The sequence below is a fragment of the Martes martes genome (assembly GCF_963455335.1).
Source record: "Martes martes genome assembly, chromosome: 4".
NCBI lineage: Eukaryota > Metazoa > Chordata > Mammalia > Carnivora > Mustelidae > Martes > Martes martes.
The window spans coordinates 149,844,844-149,864,428 of record NC_137891.1 but is presented as its reverse complement, the minus strand read 5'-3'; the positions used below and the strand labels follow the sequence as shown (position 1 = coordinate 149,864,428).

Below are 19,585 nucleotides of genomic sequence, written 5' to 3'. Positions count from 1 at the left end.
CGTGTGTTCGAGGCTCATCCATGTTGTAGCATGTGTCAGATCTTCCCTCCTTTTAAGGCTGAGTGATATTTCATTATATGTATACACATTTTGTTTACCCATTCACCCACTGATAGACATTTGGGTTGCTTCTGCCTTTTAGCAATTGTGAATGCTGCTATGGACACAGATACACCCAGAAATGGAATTGCTGGATCCTATTGTCATTCTAGGTTTAATTTTTTAGGAACTGCTATATTGTTTTCCAAGGTGGCTATACCATTTTACATTCCCACAACAACGTGTACGTGTTCTAATTTCTCCACATCCTTGCCAATGCTTATTGTCTTTATAGGTAATATATTAAAAACAGCCATTCTGACAGGTGTGGGATAATTATCTCATGCTTCTGATCTGCATTTCCTTAATTATTAGTGATGCTGAGCATCTTTTCATATGCTTGTTGGCCTACGGAATTTATTTTAAACAAAACAAAATCTATTTCACGTTGAAAAAATAAACTCACTTTTTAAAACTTCTTGTGCGTTCCTGAGAAAGTCCCTCTCCTCTATCAAGTGGAGAAGCTGGCAAGCTATGCTTACAAACCTTCAGCCAGCCACACAGTAAGCCTTCCTTCTAGGATGGCGGCAACACTGGAAGCCCAGAAACAGTAGGTGGTGACAGATCAGACCTGTTACTGCAGGAAAACGACAAGCTCGCCCCCTAGTGACAAGTTAGGAAGATAATTTAAAAAAAGCAAATGTTTACTTTAAAAGAAAAAGCACAACCACCATGCAGAACATAATCTCTACCTTACCCAGACTCTGGAGAGAAAGTAGTAACACAAACTACTAATCGATCAAAATAGTTTATTCACAGGCACAGTTAAAAAGGTAAAGTTCCATGGGATAAAACGTGTCACAAAATCCTTGCTTACAAATCCCGAGCTGAAGTTGCCTTGGGAATAGAACACAGGCATGGTGCGCAATGCCAGAGTGGACTGGGGATGCTAACTGTCAACTGCGAAATCCTCCACCAACAGAAGCTTGTATTTCATCATCTTTGGCAACCCTGACACCTAACAACCTTTAATTTTATGTTGCATGTCCCTCCTATTATCTATGAATTTACTGAAGATCTGACTCTAAAGGCAAAAAAGAAACCCACACCAATGATTACGTAAGTCGGAGGTTGGCAGTCATGACTATTTGACTTGTTCTTAGTTCTTTAAGCCCTCTATTATGTAAATCAAGATACTTACTGATTTTCAAGCCCTCCAGAATAAAATAATAATAATGATAATAACAACATCTGATTCCTTCAGGCACTGTGGCTGCTGATTTTTCCAACTTCCTGCTACTTGTCTCCCCTCCCCACCTCCCACGATCTCTATGGCTCTCTAGTTTGCTGTTTTTCACTGAGCTCTAAGACTTTGAGAACGAAAATCGCCTATGTGCGTGCCTTCACAGAACACAACAGATAAAAAGAACACTGACTGAAATAAATATTTTAGGCTACAACCCAGTAGGTGACACTCTGGGGAAATGGGTCTATGTAACCAGAGCTACAGACAGTAAGTCCCAAGTCTTCCTGCTCCAGCAGGTTGACCTTAAGGGCTATGTAAGACATAGGAGGTGCCAGCCTCAAGCTGTTTGTTGCTTAGGAATATGGACCACACTACCCAAATGTCAAAGGATAGACATTTTTCTGCTGTTCTTTGTGCAACTGCCAGGCCCGATTTTTTAGTAACTCAGCCTTCGCCTCGTCTTTATCTACACCATCCCCCAGCCTGTACATGCGGCTGGCATTGGCACAGGCCCAGACGTGGCCCAAGTCACAGGCTTTCATTGAATATTTACATGCCAGGCCCATGTCCTTGGGAAAGCCAGGGGCACCCTGCAGGAACATGGCACTGAGATTGAAGCAGCTGGAGGCATAGCTGCCTTCACAGGCCCTTGTGTAGTAGTCTCTAGCCTTCTCCAGGTCAGGCTGGCCATCCTCGTTGACCTGTCCACCATGTGCCAGGAGACCAACGTTGTGACATGCCTCCACAGACTTCTTCCCAGGCCTCTCACACGCCATCAGAAAGCAGCTGGAGGCAGCTTTCAGGTCCTGGGTCAGACCACCTGGGAGAAGGGAGAGGGAAGAAAAAAATAAACCCAAGTCAGGGCAGAACCTGAATGTCTCAGGCCAAAGTTAAGAGAATAATTCCTGAATAAAGTTCATATATTTTGAACTAAGGCAGTACAAAAGGAAGGTGGCCTGGTATGATGCACAAACCTTCCAGCTTTTTTAGCCTTGGAATCTTTTGTTCAAGTGATATCTTATGAGAGGAGCTGAAAAGTGGGGATTATAATAATAGCTACCTCATGGGGTTACAGCAAGAACATGGGATCTTATCAGCACTTCGTTCAATGTTCATTAATTTCAATGTATAATGAATACATAATATTTGCTGACTACCGTGCTAGGCTCTGGACAATAAACAGACACTGTCCCTAGCCTTGTGGATCTTATAGTCTAATGAAACAGATATTTAAGAACCACACAACTAAATGTAGGATTTTAAGTGTGACAAACATATGGAAGAAAAGCACAGGATATTATGAGAATGTAGCAGGACTCTGACCTAGTCTTGGGTGTAAGGGTGTAAGGTCAAGAAAGTGACCAAAGAAGTGACCAAAGAGCTGTATAATGGGAAAAAGGAAAAAAATATGGGGTGAGGGTTGGTACATGCAGCAGGAATAGGATACAAAGAGAAAAGGAGCTTGTATGCCTAGAATCCAGAAATCACTGGGGAAAACAGGCTGTAGGGATAGGCAGGGTTAGATCACGCAGGATCCTCTACTTATCCGAGGAGCAATGGGAAACTGCCAACAAGTGATTTAAACAAAGGTGGTGACAGAGCTTTACTTTCTCTTTAGTTATTGTTTTTTCATGGAAAATTTCAAGAAAATTTTCAAGAAATTTCAAGAAAGAATTCTTGGGGCATCTTCAGTGCAAAAAGGTGGTTTTATTAAAGCACGGGGACAGGACCTATAGGCAGAAAGAGCTGCACTGGTGCTGTGAGGAGTGACTAATTATCCTTCTAAGTTGGGAGGGGGTTAGGAATAGTGTAAGTTTCTAAGGAATCTGGAAGCAAGGTTTCCAAGACCTTGAGGGGCTAGCTGTTGTTAGAAAAAGGTCATTTACTATCTAGTAAAACCTTAGTCCTGAGACCCTTCAGATGTGTACCAGTGGGGCATATGCTTGGAGGATGATTGCTGACATATGTCTTGGGGTGGCGGGGGTGGTAGAGATAAAGGAGTTTCCAGAGGGATTTTTACATGATCCTGGAGGTCGGGCTAATGTCAAGCTAAGGTTGCCTTTTGCCCTTAGCAAAGTATTAACATTGAGGCAGCTGAGTTCCTGGAGAAAGGTCACTCTGCCTGTCTCAAGTACTTGTAAATGGGCTGTAAGTTACAAGGAAGTTTAATTTTTTCCTTTTGCCTTTGTTCTCCACATCACTATCACCCATTCTCAAAAAAATACAAACATCCTGGCTTTAAACATTTTTTAAAGAAATCACTCCAAATCCACCTCCTAGAAATAACTATCATTATCATTACGATGACATCATTCCAGTTATCTTTGTCGTATATGTTCAGATTACATGCTGCTGGCTGAATGGACAGCTAATAGAAGTACTTCGAAAAATAGGATTGCATAAGTTATTTATAAATAAAAAAGTTAACTTTGGTTTTCCTTGAATTTATTAGAAGAAAACCAAACTGAGTGACACTGAAGTAACTACCTGACTCCAAATGAATTTTTCTCACCAGAGAAATTTCCTAAATGGACCCCTGGAGTTATAAAGGGACTCTAAAATATTAGAAGGTTACAGTCATTGTTTTTATGAAGTACTAACTCACAACTATAGAAGATGAGGACACTGGTGGTCTCATATCTCCTCCCATCTTTCCTCCCCCACCTAATACTTTTTGTCATTGCTATTACTTCGACTTAGGAAGGCAGCACAGCACAGTGGTTAACAGAAGCCTAGAGCCAGAAAACCTAGGCTCCAGTCCTCAATCCATTCCTTGTTGGCTGTGTGACCTTAGACAAGTTGTTTTCCTCATCTGTAAGATAAGGGTAACAGTATCTATATTTTATACTTAGAAGCTTAAATGTGTTTTTACAAAGAACCCAGCACATAATAAGTGCTCAGGAAACATTATGGGGTTTTTTTTTGTTTTTTAAAGATTTTATTTATTTATTCGACAGAGAGAGACACAGCAAGAGAGGGAACACAAGCTGGGGGAGTGGGAGCAGGGAGCCCAGTGCAAGGCTTGATTCCAGGATCCTGGGATCATGACCTAAGCTGAACGCAGACACTTAACCGACTGAACCACCCAGGTGTCATGGTGTTTTTATGCCCTAAAAGTTTACATTATTTACATTCTGTTTGGTAACCCTAATTAGCCCAATAGTCATTCTAAATGGATTCTGCTCATCACTGGTCTTTTCATTAGAGCATCTCCATTCCTGAGTTACTTCTTTCTCTTTCTTTCTTTTTTTTTTTTAAGATTTTATGTATTTGACAGAGAGAGAGTGAGCGAGCAAGCGAGAGAGAGAGAGAGAGAGAGAGAGAGCTCGCACACACACAAGCAAGGGGAAGCAGGAGAGGGAAAAACAGCAGGGAGCCCAATGCCAGGCTGGATCCCAGGAGACTTGAGCCAAAGGCAGATGCTTAAAATACTGAGCGACCCAGGTGCCCCCTGAATCACTTCTATTGATTAACCTCTTTATTGGTTATCAAATAAGAGTGTTCCAGAAAAGCTCAGAGATTCTATATCCCGAGTTTTTTCAATTTTGAGAGTGTATCTGTGTGCTATCTTTATATTTAAATAGAATATAGTTAGGTCTTGCTTTTTTTTTTTAAGATTTTATTGATTTATTTGTCAGAGAGGCGAGAGAAAGAGAGAGCGAGCGAGCGCTAGCACAAGCAGGCAGAGGCGGAAAGAGAAGCAGGCTCCCTGCCGAGCAAGGAGCATGATGTGGGACTCAATCCCAGGACCCTGGGACCATGAACTGAGCCCAAGGCAGAGGCTTTAACCCACTGAGCCACCCAGGCACCCCTAGGTCTTGCTTTTAAAGCCTGACAATCTACACCTTTTACTGGAGTGTTTACTTATACTTAATGCAATTATTGATATAGCTGGATTTAAGCCTACAATCTTATTTCTTTCCCATTTGTCCCAAATGCTTTTCGCTTTTTCTCTTTTCTTGCATTCTTTTGAATTGTGTGTGTGTGTTTTAAGATTTTTTTCTTTCTTTTTTTTTTTTTTTAAGATTTTATTTATTTATTTGACAGAGAGATCACAAGTAGGCAGAGAGGCTGGCAGAGAGGGGGAAGCAAGCTCCACGCTGAGCAGAAAGCCCGATGCGGGGCTCGATCCCAGGACCCTGAGATCATGACCCGAGCCAAAGGCAAGAAGCTTAACCCATTGAGCCACCCAGGCATTCCTTTAATTTATTTTCTTAAGTAATCCCTCCACGTGATGTGGGGCTCAAACCCACACCCCCAAGATCAGGAGTTGCACACTCCACCAACCGAGCCAGCCAGGTGTCCCAAATTGTGTATTTCTAAAAGTCCATGTCATTCTCATCATTGGCTTTTTATACTTCCTTTTTCAGTGATTTAGCTAGTAAATATATAACATTAACTCACCACAATCTACCACGAATTAATATTGTATCACTTCACAAATAATGTAAGTACCTTCCAATATACTTTCATTCGCTTACATTTCCATCCCTTGTATTAATTGCTGTCATGTTTTACTACTACATATACTTTATTTTACTTCTATATATAAGTCTCACAAACACTGCTATTATTTTTGCTTTCAATAGTCTTTTGGAGACACTAAGAAATGAAGAAAAAGTCTTACATTTACACATATATTCTAGTGTGCTTTATTCTTTTGCATGGATCCAGTTTCCATCTGTTTCCATTTTCCTTCGACCCAAACAACTTTACCATTTCTTGTAGTGTAGCTCTGCTAATGACTCATTCCCAGAGCTTTTGTCTATCTGAAAATGAATTTGTTTTGTCTTTGTTTTTGAAGATATTTTTGCTAAAGTAGAATTCAAGCTTGACAGCTTTTTCTTTCAGCCCTTAAAAGATGTTCTTTTGTCTTCTGGCTCATGCTGCTTCTGACAAAAAGTCAAGGGTTGCTCCCACCACTGTTCCCATCAGTGTCTTCCTCAAATTGCTTTTAAGATGTTCTCTTTATCTCTGGTTTTCACCAAATTGGTTATGATGTGTCTAGGTGTAATTTTCACTGATTATCCTGCTCAAGTTATTAAGCTTCATGGATCTGTAGACTGATAACCTCATTAAATTTAAAAATTTTTCTGCTGTTATTTCTTCAGATATTCCCCCCCCTTCTCTTTCTGGGGCTCTGATACACATATGTTAGAATGATGAATACTGAACCCCACGGGTTGAGGCTCTGTTCTTTCCATCCCTCAACACTTTATTTTAGATAATATCTACATTCCTATCTTCAAGTTCACCAGTCTTTCAAATTTACTTTCTGAAATGTCTATTTTGCTGTTAAGACTGCCCAGTAAATTTCAATTTCAAATATTATGTTTCTCAATTACAGGATTTTTTTTGTTAAGAGTGTATTTACTTGACAGAGAGAGCATGTGTGCATACACACAAGCAGAGAGTATGGCAGAGGGAGAGAGAGAGAAGCAGACTCCCCACTGAACAGGGATCCTGACATGGGGCTCAATCCCAAGCACCCTGGGTCATGACCTGAGCCAAAGGCAGATGTTTAACTGACTGAGCCACCCAGGCGCCCCTCAGTTATAGGATTTCATTTGGTTCTTTTTAAGTGTCAATTTCTCTAATGTGATTTCTCACCTGGATTCCCATCCAATCACTTATTATGCCCACCTTTTATTTAAACCCTTAAAAATGTTTATTATACCTGTTTTAGCAGGTTTTTATTATTTTTTAAAGATTTTATTTATTTATTTGACAGAGAGATCACAAGTAGGCAGAGAGGCAAGCAAAGGGAGAGAGGGAAGCAGGCTCCCCACTGAGCAAAGAGCCCGATGTGGGGCTCGATCCCAGGTCCCTGAGATCATGACCTGAGCTAAAGGCAGGGGCTTAAGCCACTGAGCCACCCAGGCGCCCCTTAACAGGTTTTTAAAAAATACTTATTTACTTACTTATTTGAGAGAGATCGAGTGAGCAGGAACACATGTGTACATGTGCATAGGGTGAGGAGCAGAAAGAGAGGGACAAACAAACTCCATACTGAGTGTGAAGCCTGACGCAGGGCTCAATCCCATAACCCCAAGATCACAACCTGAACCAAAACCAAGAGCTGGTGCAACTGACTAAGCCACCCAGGTGCCCCTCATTATACCTGTTTTAAAATACTTAACTGTTAATTCCAATATCTCTGTCACATCTAGGTCTACGGACTGCTTTTCTTTCTGTTTAGCAATTTCTTACTTCATGAAAACACTGTAGATGATACCTTGTTCAGTCTGGATTTTGTTGTATTCCTTTGAAGATCATTGAATTTTGTTCTCGCAGACAGATAACTCACTGGTGAATCAAGCCAAAACGTCTTTGGGACTTTTTTTTTTCTTATTCTTTTTTTTTTTTTTAGGGGAGAGAGAGAGAGAGAGATAGCAAGAGAGAGCACAAGCGGGAAGGAGAGGGAGAAGCAGGCTCCCTGCTCATCAGGGAGCCCCATGTGAGGCTCGATCCCAGGACACTAAGATCATGACCTGAGCCGAAGGCAGTTGATTAACCAACTGGGCCACCCAGGCACTCCTGGGACTTGTTTTTAAGTTTTGTTAGAGCAGATATAGAATAATCATACTACCAAGGCATGGTCATTTTGGAGTCTTAGTTGAATGTCTGTGATGTTCGATGACTCTCTACTCTGGCTGGTTGAAATTCAAACCACTTCCATCACTGTGAAACATATGGAATCTCTTCTCAGTTCACAGCTCCCCAGAAGCTTTCCACTATAAGGTCTCTCAATCTCCCTCTATGCATGTACAACTTAACATTAGGCCAAAGACAAGAGCACCCCTCTATGCATTTCTGGAGCGCTCTTTGTGTAGCTCCTTTCTTTCTTTCTTTTTAAGACTTTATTTATCTGAGAGAGAGAAAGACAAAGAGTGAACATGAGCTGGGTTGGGGGAGGGCAGATGGAGAGGGAGAGGCAGGCTCCCTGATATTCAGGGGCTCAATCCTAGGACCCTGGGATCATGACCTGAGAGAAGGCAGACACTTAACCAACTAGCCACCCAGGCACCCCCTAAATTTCTCAGTTTCACCTAGTTTCTTTCTTAGCAGCCTGAAAAATATCTGAAATGGTGTTCAGAACAACCACAGTATCTTCCACAGTTAAGAGGTTTATCAATGGTAGTATGCCACAATGAACAAGGTTTACAATATACTCAACTGGTCCACCAGTTATATGGTTGGTCACAGCCAATACAGTTTCCCTTTGTCTTTTTTTTTTTTTTTTAAGATTTTATTTATTTTATTTGAGAGAGCGAGCGAGCGAGAGAAGGGGAGAGGGAGAGAATCCCAAGCGAATTCCAGGCTAAGCGCAGAGCCCCACGTAGGGCTTGATCTCATGACCTGAGCCGAAATCAAGAGTCAGATGCTCAATCAACTGAGCCACCCAGGCGCCCCTTCTTTTTGTGTCTTAAAGTCTTCCTTAGAATGCCAATGAGAAATGGGACTAATCCTTGATTCACAACTTCCTGTGCCTGGTCCTGGCAGCCAGATGTCATGTTTTACATTTTTCTACATTGCTTCCTTCTGAGTTTTAGTTTTGGGGCTCATTACAAGCTGGGAAAGATGGCAAGTGCTCCCACATCTATCACAACTTGAGTCTGTTCATCTGTCCCAGTGACAATACCTCCTATGGCTCTTAGCACAGCAGTCACAATTAGGAATTCAGGAGCTCTTTGAAGTTTAAGTTGGGGCACAACTCCTCTTTTCATAACCTTTCAGTCTGTTCATTTGGACCATCAATATGGTAAGAAATGAACCAGCAAGGCATATGCTAAGACTTCTGGATCACTGCAGTGCAGGAGGTGAACTAAAGTGGGAAGAATTTGCTCAATAGTATCTACAGGAGTGTAGGATCTTGTTGCAACAAAAATTTGAAAGTGTCCAGATAAGATTATTTAAGTAACCACATGATAGAAATGACATCAGGAACTGCAAGAAGGACCAACAGAGGGGTCAAATGCACACCATATTTGATAATCAAGTCTCAGAAAACTGAACTATTTTGTGTAATGTTTCCTAGAGCTCATATAGCTTATTCACTGATGTGACCATGGGAAGATGTCAACGGAGAAATGAATGCTGGGATAGCAGCCCTCTCTACTACAGCTTTGGTCTGTTCTGATATTCCAGAAGCAGTGTTAGTGAGGGTGCAAGCAGATTCAACTGAATGGGACTACAAGCATTTCTGCCCAAAAAGGACACAAATTTTGGAATCAAACCAGCCCAGATTATACTGTCTATGTGGGATGCTCTTCCACAGAAAGCAGTTTCTTAGCAGCTTGAGTGGCCTGGAGGTGGCTTTCCAAATTGTTGCTATTTATGCCTTTGACCATGTTATCAACAGATCAACTTACACTGCCCTGGTTGTTGTGGTTCTCCTGCAGTGCAGAAGTAGCATTATCAAGAAATGAGCTTACATTTCTCCTTTTCAGCATCTAGTCTTCCTTCTTAGCTTTCCTTTATACTATCTTTCCCCTTGTTCTTGAATCTGTTAAGGTGGGCAGCAGGTGAATTGCACTGTCTTTGGTAGACCTGGTTTGACACAAAGGGAGAAAGGCCAGCTCAGGCTTCCACAGAAAGTATAGGCTGGGTCAGCTGCCCTCAAACACATCCGCCATAGCTCAGCCCCAAGAAGTGTCCATGGTTTATGGTCTTTTTTTTTTTTTAATTGAAAGATTTTATTTATTTATTTGACAGAGACAGAGATCACAAGTAGGCAGAGAAGCAGGCGGAGAGAGAGGGGGAAGGAAGCAGGCTCCCTGTTGAACAGAGAGCCTGATGCGGGGCTTGATCCCAGGACCCTGGGATCACAACCTGAGCCGAAGGCAGAGTCTTAACCTACTGAGCCACCCAGGCGCCCCCATGGTTTATATTCTTAAAAATTCATTTTAGTTGCCTTATGGAAAGAGGTTTAGGGACTTGCATTAATCTCCTAACTGTAATCCCAGCAGGAGAGGACAGTGGCTTGGATAAGAATGATAGGAGAGGGAGAAAGCCAGGACAGATTTAAGACGTATTTCGGAGATAAACTGGCCATGAGCTACTATGTAGAGAGACACACCACTTGCCAAGGGTATCTCTTGGAAGATAACAGGGGCATAATAAATTGGGGGGAGAAGAAAACAATTAAGAATTCCGTATTTGGTTTGATAAGTTTAAGATGCCTAAGAGAACTCCAAGTAGGAATGTCTAATAAACAATTAGCTACATGTAGTCTGAAGCATACAAGAATGGTCTACATTGAAGACTATCTGCATTATCATCAACTTATCTGAGACTATCTGCATTATCATCAACTTATCTGAGACTTCATTAAAAAGTAATTCTACTTTTTAGAAGAGCAAATTGAGAACTTTTTTTTCCTTTGAGAGAAAGAGAGTGCGCATGTGCACAGAGGGGAGCAGTGCAGAGGGAGAGAGAGAGAGAGAGAATCCCAAGCAGTTAGTCTGTTCGTCTGTCCCAGTGACAATAGTTCCTATGGCTCTTAGCCACAGGGGCTTGATCCCACACAAGGCTTGATCCCACAACCCCGAGATCATGACCTGAGCTGAAACCAAGAGTCAGATACACAACCAAATGAGCCACCAGATGCCCCCAAATCAAGGCCTCTTTTTCTTTTTTTTAATTTTAAGATTTTTTATTTATTTATTTGACAGAGAGAGAGACAGAGAGCACAAGCACACAGAGAGCACAAGCAGGCAGAGAGGCAGGCAGAGGCAGAGAGAGAAGCAGGCTCCCCACTGAGCAAGGAGCCCGATGCGGGACTCGATCCCAGGACCCTGAGATCATGACCTGAGCCGAAGGCAGCGGTTTAACCCACTGAGCCACCCAGGCGCCCCCCAAATCAAGGCCTCTTAAACAGAAGGGAAACAAAAATCATCTATTGTTACCACTACCTAGAGACCATCACTACTTCATTTTTGGTGAATTTCCTCTTAGCACTATGCAGTTTGGTCTTGCTTTTTTGTTTAAAGTAATCTCTACACTCAACATGGAGCTCAAACTCATGACCCCAAGATCGAGCATCCCATGCTCTACTGACTGAGCCAGGCAGGTGCCCCAATTTGGTCTTGTTTTCACATGCTGTAGTCATGAGACTTCTTCACTCCCCATTAGAAACACTTCTTAGTATCTGTTTTAGTGGCTGCATAATATTTCTTCAGAGAGATGTGTGTCAGAGTTAATTTCTACTTCTTTGCATAGGACATTTAGATTGCTTCACAAAAATAGTTCAAAGTTGAGTTCATATCTGAAAACATCTGGCCAAAGCATTCCTGGGATTATATATACTCTAAGTACACAATCCAAAGTAAGTTCTGCACCAACCAATACAGTCAGACCTGGTCAACCAACAGGATGTTTTATAATTTTTTTAAAGATTTTTTTTTTTTTTTTGAGAGAGAGAGAAGAAGAGAGCACAACCACGGGGGAGGGGGCAGAGAGGAGAAGTTGAAGCAAACTCCTCAACAAGCACAGAGCCCAACCCCTAGATCATGACTTTAGCCAAAGTGAGATGCTTAACCAACTAAGCCACTCAGGTGCCCTGAGAATATTTTATAATTTAAGAAAACAGTCACATCTGTTCTCATTTGATATTCAGAAAAATCCTTGGGGCGCCTGGGTGGCTCAGGGGGTTAAAGCCTCTCCCTTCGGCTCGGGTCATGATCCCAGGGTCCTGGGATCGAGCCCCACGTCGGGCTCTCTGCTCAGCAGGGAGCCTGCTTCCCTTCCTCTCTCTCTGGCTGCCTCTCTGCCTACCTGTGATCTCTGTCTGTCAAATAAATAAATAAAATCTTTAAAAAAAAAAAAAAAAAAAAAAAGAAAAATCCTATGAAGAAAGTATGAGTGGACCATACTACTCTAATTTTGTCAACAAAGAATTTGTGGCTCAGGGAAGGAAAATGTCTTGCTTGATGTTGCACTATCTAAAAGTGGGTTCTTTGGCCTCCTGCTCTTTCCCTCGCCCCAACCAATCCTTGGTAAAATAATTTGTCTAATAAGAAAAAACAATTTGAGAGCCACTTTTGTTTTCCCTATTTCAATAAGGAATTCAAAGTTCTTGTGAAAACTATACTATAATGTGGTATAAACAATACTTCAAAAAAGGTGGGAGGGAGGCCTGGCTGGTTCAGGCAGCAGAGCATGTGACTTGATCTCAGGGTCATGAGTTTGAGCCCCGAACTGTGAGTGGAGATTACTTTAAAAAAAAAAAAAAAGGTATAAAAACAAAAAGAACCCAAAACTTTACCAAGGCACAAATCCAGAGACTAAATAGCTAGGAACATTTTTGGTTTTGCATGCTGTATCATATAGGTGAGTTCACACCATATACAAATGTGTATTTGGCTTTCTTCACTGAAGAGAGAAAGAGAGAGAGAGAGAGAGAGATACATATGCACAGATAGATATATACATATGTACATACATATGTACATATATACATATGTGTGTGTACATATATATAAAATTTCATAAGCTTTTTACCACATCAACAAAATCCTTTAGGAACATTACTTTTTCATGGGCTAAATAGCATTCCATACAATGGAGATAACATTCAACTAAGCTGCCACTGTTGGCATACAGGTTTCGGGTTTTTTTAAATCATTATGCAGTAATGTATTAATTGTAAATTGTAAGTTAATGAAAATAAAATTTTGTAGATAAATAATACTGGGATATTTTTTCACATTAATTTGTTTTTAAAGATTTTTATTTATTTATTTTTTAAAAGATTTTATTTATTTGAGAGAGAGAGCGAGCGAGCGCACATGAGGGTTGTAGGGGCAGAGGGAGGGGAGGAGTAGACGCCCTGCTGAGCAGGGAGCCCAACAAAGGGTGATCCCAGGACCCTGGGATCCTGACCTGAGCCACCCAGGTACCCCTTTGTGGTGTTTTTAAAATATGCCCATAAAAGATAATAATAAGATAAAAAGTGAAATAAAATATGCCCATAAATTCTTTGATATTCCTTCCTTCAAGAAGTAGGATGTTAGTTCTCTATTTGCGTGGGCTGGACTTACTGACTCACTTGTAATGAACAGAATGTGATGGAAATTAAAAACATAGGACTTCCAAGGGTAGGTCATAAAGGACACCGTGGATTCCATCATGCTCTCTCTTTTGGATAACTCACTATGGAAGAAACCAGATGTCACGCCATAATGACACACAAGCAGCCCATGGAGCGATCCCTGTCATGAGGAACTGAGGTCTCCTGATAACAGCTGGAAAGGCCTTTCCTAACAAGCCAACAATCTTAGAATTGGAAACTCCAACTCTAGTCAAGCCTTCAAATGACTACAGCCCTTGTTCCCTGGTTAACGTCTTAACTGCAACCTCATCAGAGACCCTGAGGCATACAGCTAAGCCAATCCCAAATTCCTAACCTATAGCAACTATGTGAAATAGTAAGTTTGTTGGAATAATTTCTTATTTATTTTTTTGAAGATTTTATTTATTATTTATTTGATAGAGAGAGACACAGCTAGAGAGGGAACACAAGCAGTGGGAGTGGGAGAGGGAAAAGCAGGCTTTCTACTGAGCAGGAAGCCTGATGCGGGGCTCAACCCCAGGATCCTGGGATCATGACCTGAGCCAAAGGCATATGCCCAACCACTGAGCCACCCAGGCACCCCAGAATAATTTCTTATTTAGCGATAGATAAACAGTATTCACTATTCCAGTGATAACTACAATTAGGGCATGAGGCGAAAAGATAAGATGGTAGAGAATTAATTACTGGTCCCTTGCTCTGTGCCAGGCACATGCTGATGCCTTTACTTGTATCATCTTATTTAATCCTCACATCAACCCTATGAAGCAAGTACTATTTTTCTCCATTTTACGGGTGATATAACTGAGATAGAGTTAAAGTGACTGGCTCAAGGTCCCACTACTTGCTAACAGCATTCCCCAATAACTGCCTAACTTGAAAGGCTATGTTCTTCCCACATCCCTCTGCTGAACTCTCTCCAAATCTTCCTACAATGTACTTCCCCAAGGCCTGTGAGGACCTTTCTGTGAAGAGGACCCAGCATGAGGCTCAGGATGTGAGACTAGCATTACTATCAGTAACAGTCACCAAAGAAAGCAGGTGCCTCACCTTTCCCAGTCACATAATAGGCCCCCAGTTTGTAGCAGCTATCGCTGTGTTTGTTCTCTTCACAGTTGAACTTCAACACCTTGGCAGCCTCCTCAAAATTCTTCCGGATCCCTTCCAAATAGTCCACCAGCCGATAGCATCCTGTCAGGAAAACACAAGAGCTGTTCTTCATGTTTGGGGCTGCTGCACAGCAGTGGGGAAGGCTGAGGTGAGGCAGCCAAAACGTCTTTTATTTAGGACCAGCTTCTGTCCTCCTGAGGTGGGGCAAGGTGACCTCACCACAAAGACTGCAGGTGTTGTTCAGCCATGTCTACAAATGGCATCATCTGCCCTTAGCTGGGGACTGAGCAATGTACAGGCTGGAGAGACCATGGCCAGTGCCCTGGCTCCACCCCCACCAGCCATTCTGCTCCCTGTCACCCAGGGCCAAAGACTCACTGACTTCCATGATTGAAACTTTGCCACCTTTGGAACTTCCCAGGAAGTTCAGCAATAAAACACTGGAAACCAAAAGGGTCCATGGGTCATCTCTGTAGTAGCAAAAAAGGGGTACTTCCAGGACTATATACCTCAGCTAGGCTGGGAATGAGAAGCCCAAAGACAGAGTAGAAATAGTAGCTACTGAAGGAGTTGGAAATGGACTCTCTCTTTGGCAGTCTCTGGTCCCAGTGAGCCTCTTCTTAACATCTCTCCCCTCTGTCTTTGGCCCTCCTTCTTCAGCCCAAATGACACTCATCTCATCCATTTTCTTTTCTTTTCTTAAAAAGATTTTTACTTATTTATTTGACGGCGAGAGAGAGACAGCGAGAACAGGAACATGAGCAGGGAGAGTGGGAGAGGGAAAGCAGACTTGCCGCGGAGCAGGGAGCCAGATGCGGGGCTTGACCCCAGGATACTGGGATCATGACCTGAGCCAAAGGCAGACGCTTAACGACTGAGCCATCCAGGCGCCCCTCATTCACTTTCATTCAACAAATATTTGTGCATCTATGTCCAACCATGTACCAAACACTGTTCTAGATGCTGGGAATATAGCCACTTGCCCTCCTAAAAAATTACATTCTAGAGGAGAGGAAAAAATAAGTAAATAGGTGAGCAAGATGCATTTATTTTTTTTAAATGCATTTAAACAGTAGTAAATGTTTTATGATTGAAACAAAACAGGATAAGACAGTTTGTTGTGCACGCTGGGGGAATAAACTGGGCAGTCAGGGAGGGCCTAGTAAGGACTGTGATATCCAAGCTGAAATGTGAATAACAAGAATGAACTAGCTATTTAAAGACAATGAAATGGAAGAGAGCAGAAAGTCCCACGTATAAGAAACAATAGACTAAAAGACCCCAAGGAGGGAGTAAACTTAGTACAAATAAGGTATAATGTAGCTGCATCGAGGAGGAAAGGGGTAGGAAATGAGGAGAAAATGGCAGGGACCAGATCACAGGGCATTGTGGAACACAGGAAGGACTTAGGATTTTATTCCAGGTCCATGGCAAACCACTGGAGGGTTAAGAAGGGCAGTGATATGATTCAATTTACATTTTAATTTTATTTATTTTTTAAGACTTTATTTATTTATTTGATAGAAAGCGAGCGAGTGCGAGAGAACACAAGCAGGGGGAGTGGCAGAGGGAGAGGGAGAAGCAGCAGGGAGGCAGACGGAGGGCTCGATCCAATCCCGGGACCCTGGGATCATGATCTCAGCAGACACTTAACCAACTAAGCCATTCAAGCAACCCCAATCTGCATTTTTAAAAGGTTACTCCAGTGTATATGTTTGTATATGCCCGGATGAACATGGAAGAACAAAATGCATGACGGGGTACACTCCAGCATTGATAACAAATGTGTTATTTTGTTATTTAAAAATCTAAGAAGATTGGGTTATGGACATTGGGGAGGTTATGTGCTACGGTGAGTGCTGTGAAGTGTGTAAGCCTGATGATTCACAGATCTGTACCCCTGGGGCAAATAATACATTATACGTTAATTTTTAAAATAACTAAAAAAATCTAAGAAGATAGCATTTAATAGAACAAAATGAAAATTTAACTACCAGTTTGAGTGTTGAAAACAGATTTTAAGGGAGTGAGCATGCAAACAGAGTCAGGTTAGGCGGCTATTTCAGTAATCCTGGTGAGAGATCATGATGACTTCAAATGACAGTAGCTATAGTAACGATAGCCTCCTCTCAGGCTCTCCTGAAGTGCGGCAGCCAGTCCTTTCACACCCACCCTCCCCCACTCCACCGCTCAGTATACTCTCCAGCATCCATAACCATGAACTCTCTCCTCAAAAACACGTATGGCTTTCCACTGCCTACAGAATAAAGTCTAAATGCTTTATCCTGGCATTCATGGCCTGACACACTGTGGCCCAGACTCCCTCTCCCATCTAACTACAGCCTCACTTCAATCTTCCAAAAGACAGCATTCTCTTCTCCCACATTGTCCTCCATTTAATGAATACTTGCCTGTTCCTCCTGACCTCCCCCTAGAAGTCTTCCCCAACTATCCTGCTCCTCAGTGACTCCAACTCTTCTTAGGATGCAGGCAAGCCCTCAAAGAACCACCCTGGGTTCTTGTTAAGCCATTAAACAGCAGAGCAACTCTGGTTAGTTGGTTAGCTGCAAGAAATAGTTATATCATATTCTGGAAACCAGACTGCAAGCTATTAGAAGGTTGGGTGAGTGTCTTTCTTTTTTTCTTTATAAAGAAGGAAGAAGAAAACCACCCAAAGGTACTGGCTGCTTTGGACACCATCATCCACTGACACACTCAAGTCAACTCAACGTCTCAGAACACGAGGGACACATTCATGCCTCAGGGCCTTTTCACTAGCTGTTACCTCTACCTACCATAGATCTCCCTGAGCTTCCTCAAGGCTTTGTTCAAATGCCACTTTCTCAATGACTCCGTCTGACCACTTAATTTAAAATTGCCCTCAACTCCCCATACCTGTTAATCCTTTTTGCCATTACACTTTCCAACACACGATTTCATTTATTTCTTTACGTTTATTATCCAACTCCCCCCACTAGAATGTAAGCTCCAGAAGAACAGGGAATTTTATGTCTTCACTGATGTATCCCCACCCCTCCACCCCCAACACACAAGCACACCTCATCGTATCGTATCTCCCCCCCCCCGCCCCCGCTTCCAGGCTCGGTCCCGCCGAGGATCCCCCAGCTGCGAGGCCCGCAAGTCCTCGAGGAACCCAACCCTTTCCTCCCTAACATACACAAGGTCGTCAGTGTCCCACCGCGTCCCCACGAGTCCCGGCCGGAGACCCCTTCCAGACCTCCTTCAGCGGTCGCTCGTGACCCGTGCGGCCCGCAACCCCCCCATGCGTCCCACGTGTTCACAGGCTGCGCTGGCAGCGCTCACCGTCCGGGTCCTTCTCGCGGTAGCACTGGTAGTTGCACTCCACCTCCATGTTCTCCAGAAAGGACTTCACCTGTTCCTCGTCCTGGAAATCCACCACACCCGCCATGGCCCCTGCTAGCCTAGCCGAGGTTAGCCCGCGGCTCAGCACGCCCGCCCTGCGGTCACGTGAGCAGCGGAGGGGCGGGGCCCGGGAGGGGCGTGCCGCGGAGGACTGCGTGTTCACCGGGTATTCCGGAAGGGGGAGCGCCGCGAACCTAAATCCTGGAGCTGTCGAAGCTGGTAAAAATCTTGCTATGCTCATTCCTTTCCTAAAACCGGTGACAGTCTTTCTGCAGCACTTTTGTGCTCCAGCTTTGTGCCCTTCATGATTTTCTGCCTGCAGTTATTTATTTCTTCATTCATTCGTTTGTTCGGTGGTCTCCAGGTGCCTATTGTGTGCCTCACCAAGTGCTTAGTTCCAGTAATACAACTGGGAAATATGGTCCTTGCCTTTAAAGAGTTTGCAGTTTTGTAGGAAGACATTTGTTTTTTCATTCAGCAAGCATTCTGAGCATCTACTATGTCAAGTATAGCTGCACAGACCAATATTCGTAAGTCTGTTCTAGTGAAATGAGAAGTTGGTTCATCTGTATGTTCCTCCCAGACATACTCCCCCAACTCATCGCCCCCCCCCACCTGAATGACGTAAGAAATGAACGGCTTTGGGAGATGATGACTGGAACACAGGAGCTACAGAGGTTTTAGTAATAATTCTGTTATAATAGCGAATGCATAAACAGTGCTGAACTTTGTTCCAGATTCTATTCTAAGATTTTTATACAAAGTCTCATTTAATTCTCACTATGACCCTCATTGTGATGTTGTGGGGTATGTATTATTATTTCCATTCTGCAGATGAGGAAACTGGGCTACAGAGAAGTAACTTGTCCAAGGTCACACAGGAAGTGAGAGAGTAGTGTGATAAATACTTTTATAAATAAAAGAATGCATGTAATACAAGAGGAACGTGTGAAGGAGATGGAGGCAAGAAATTTTGCCCGGTTTTTGCTTTGTGCTCTTTCACAGAATTATCAGTTCCATAAAGCCTAGACTGTCTCCAAAGACAGTCAGATCCTGTTCATCTTTGAGTCCTAGCCAGCCCTATTCTAGATTCAGTGGGACTCAGCCCATGGCTTCCCATCACCTATAGCAATGCTTCCCCAATGATTCCACCACTAACCTATCCTTAAAGGCATCGGAGAGTGGACCACTTCCAGCCCTTCCTTATTGGGGAGCAGCTTACTGCAACTGGAAAGTCCTTGAAGTCCCACTTTTACTTTTAAAATTCATGTGATTTCACATTCAATTCCATAGTAATATATCTTTCATAGGAAAACACAAGATTGCTTTCTCCCCAAGCCTTTTGGAAAATTGACATTTCAAGTCTTATGCCACATTTTCATATGGTTTCTCATACCCCTGATCACCTTGGGAGACCCCTCGATACACATACACCTGGAAGGAAAGCCCAGACCTTTTATTTTGAGCCCACCTGACTTAACCTGGCTTCAAGGCCCTGTACAATCTGATTCTAGTCTCATATCATGCCTCTCCTCCCCCATACACCACCCAACTTCATGATCTCTGAATAGATTGCAAGTCTGTGTCCCTGTTTACTGCTGCTCTTAAGGCCTGAACCCCTCTTCTCTGCCCAAATCAGAGATTCTCTCCTCTGTAGAGTCTTCCTAGGTGCAACAACTACATATCTCCAAAGTAGATTTAAATGTCCCCACTTCAGGGGTCATTGGGTGGCT

General features: G+C 42.8%; 1 protein-coding gene across 1 annotated transcript; it reads right to left on the bottom strand.

The window, feature by feature from the left end:
* Positions 1-829: 829 nt before the first annotated feature.
* Positions 830-17,943, bottom strand: COA7 (cytochrome c oxidase assembly factor 7). The gene is made up of 3 exons (XM_080802314.1): positions 17,793-17,943; positions 14,409-14,549; positions 830-2,105 (listed from the first exon to the last, which is right to left on the bottom strand). The coding sequence occupies exons 1-3, from the start codon at positions 17,896-17,898 to the stop codon at positions 1,657-1,659; spliced, it is 696 nt and encodes a 231-aa protein (XP_080658440.1). The 5' UTR covers positions 17,899-17,943; the 3' UTR covers positions 830-1,656.
* Positions 17,944-19,585: the final 1,642 nt, after the last annotated feature.

Coding starts and splice junctions, on each gene's coding strand:
- COA7 (XM_080802314.1), bottom strand. CDS start 17,898: ATGGCGGGTGTGGTGGATTTCCAGGACGAGGAACAGGTGAAGTCCTTT. Junction 14,550..17,792: donor CCGCGAGAAGGACCCGGACG/GTGAGCGCTGCC, acceptor TTTTCCTGACAG/GATGCTATCGGCTGGTGGAC. Junction 2,106..14,408: donor CTATTATGTGACTGGGAAAG/GTGAGGCACCTG, acceptor CCCTTCTCCCAG/GTGGTCTGACCCAGGACCTG.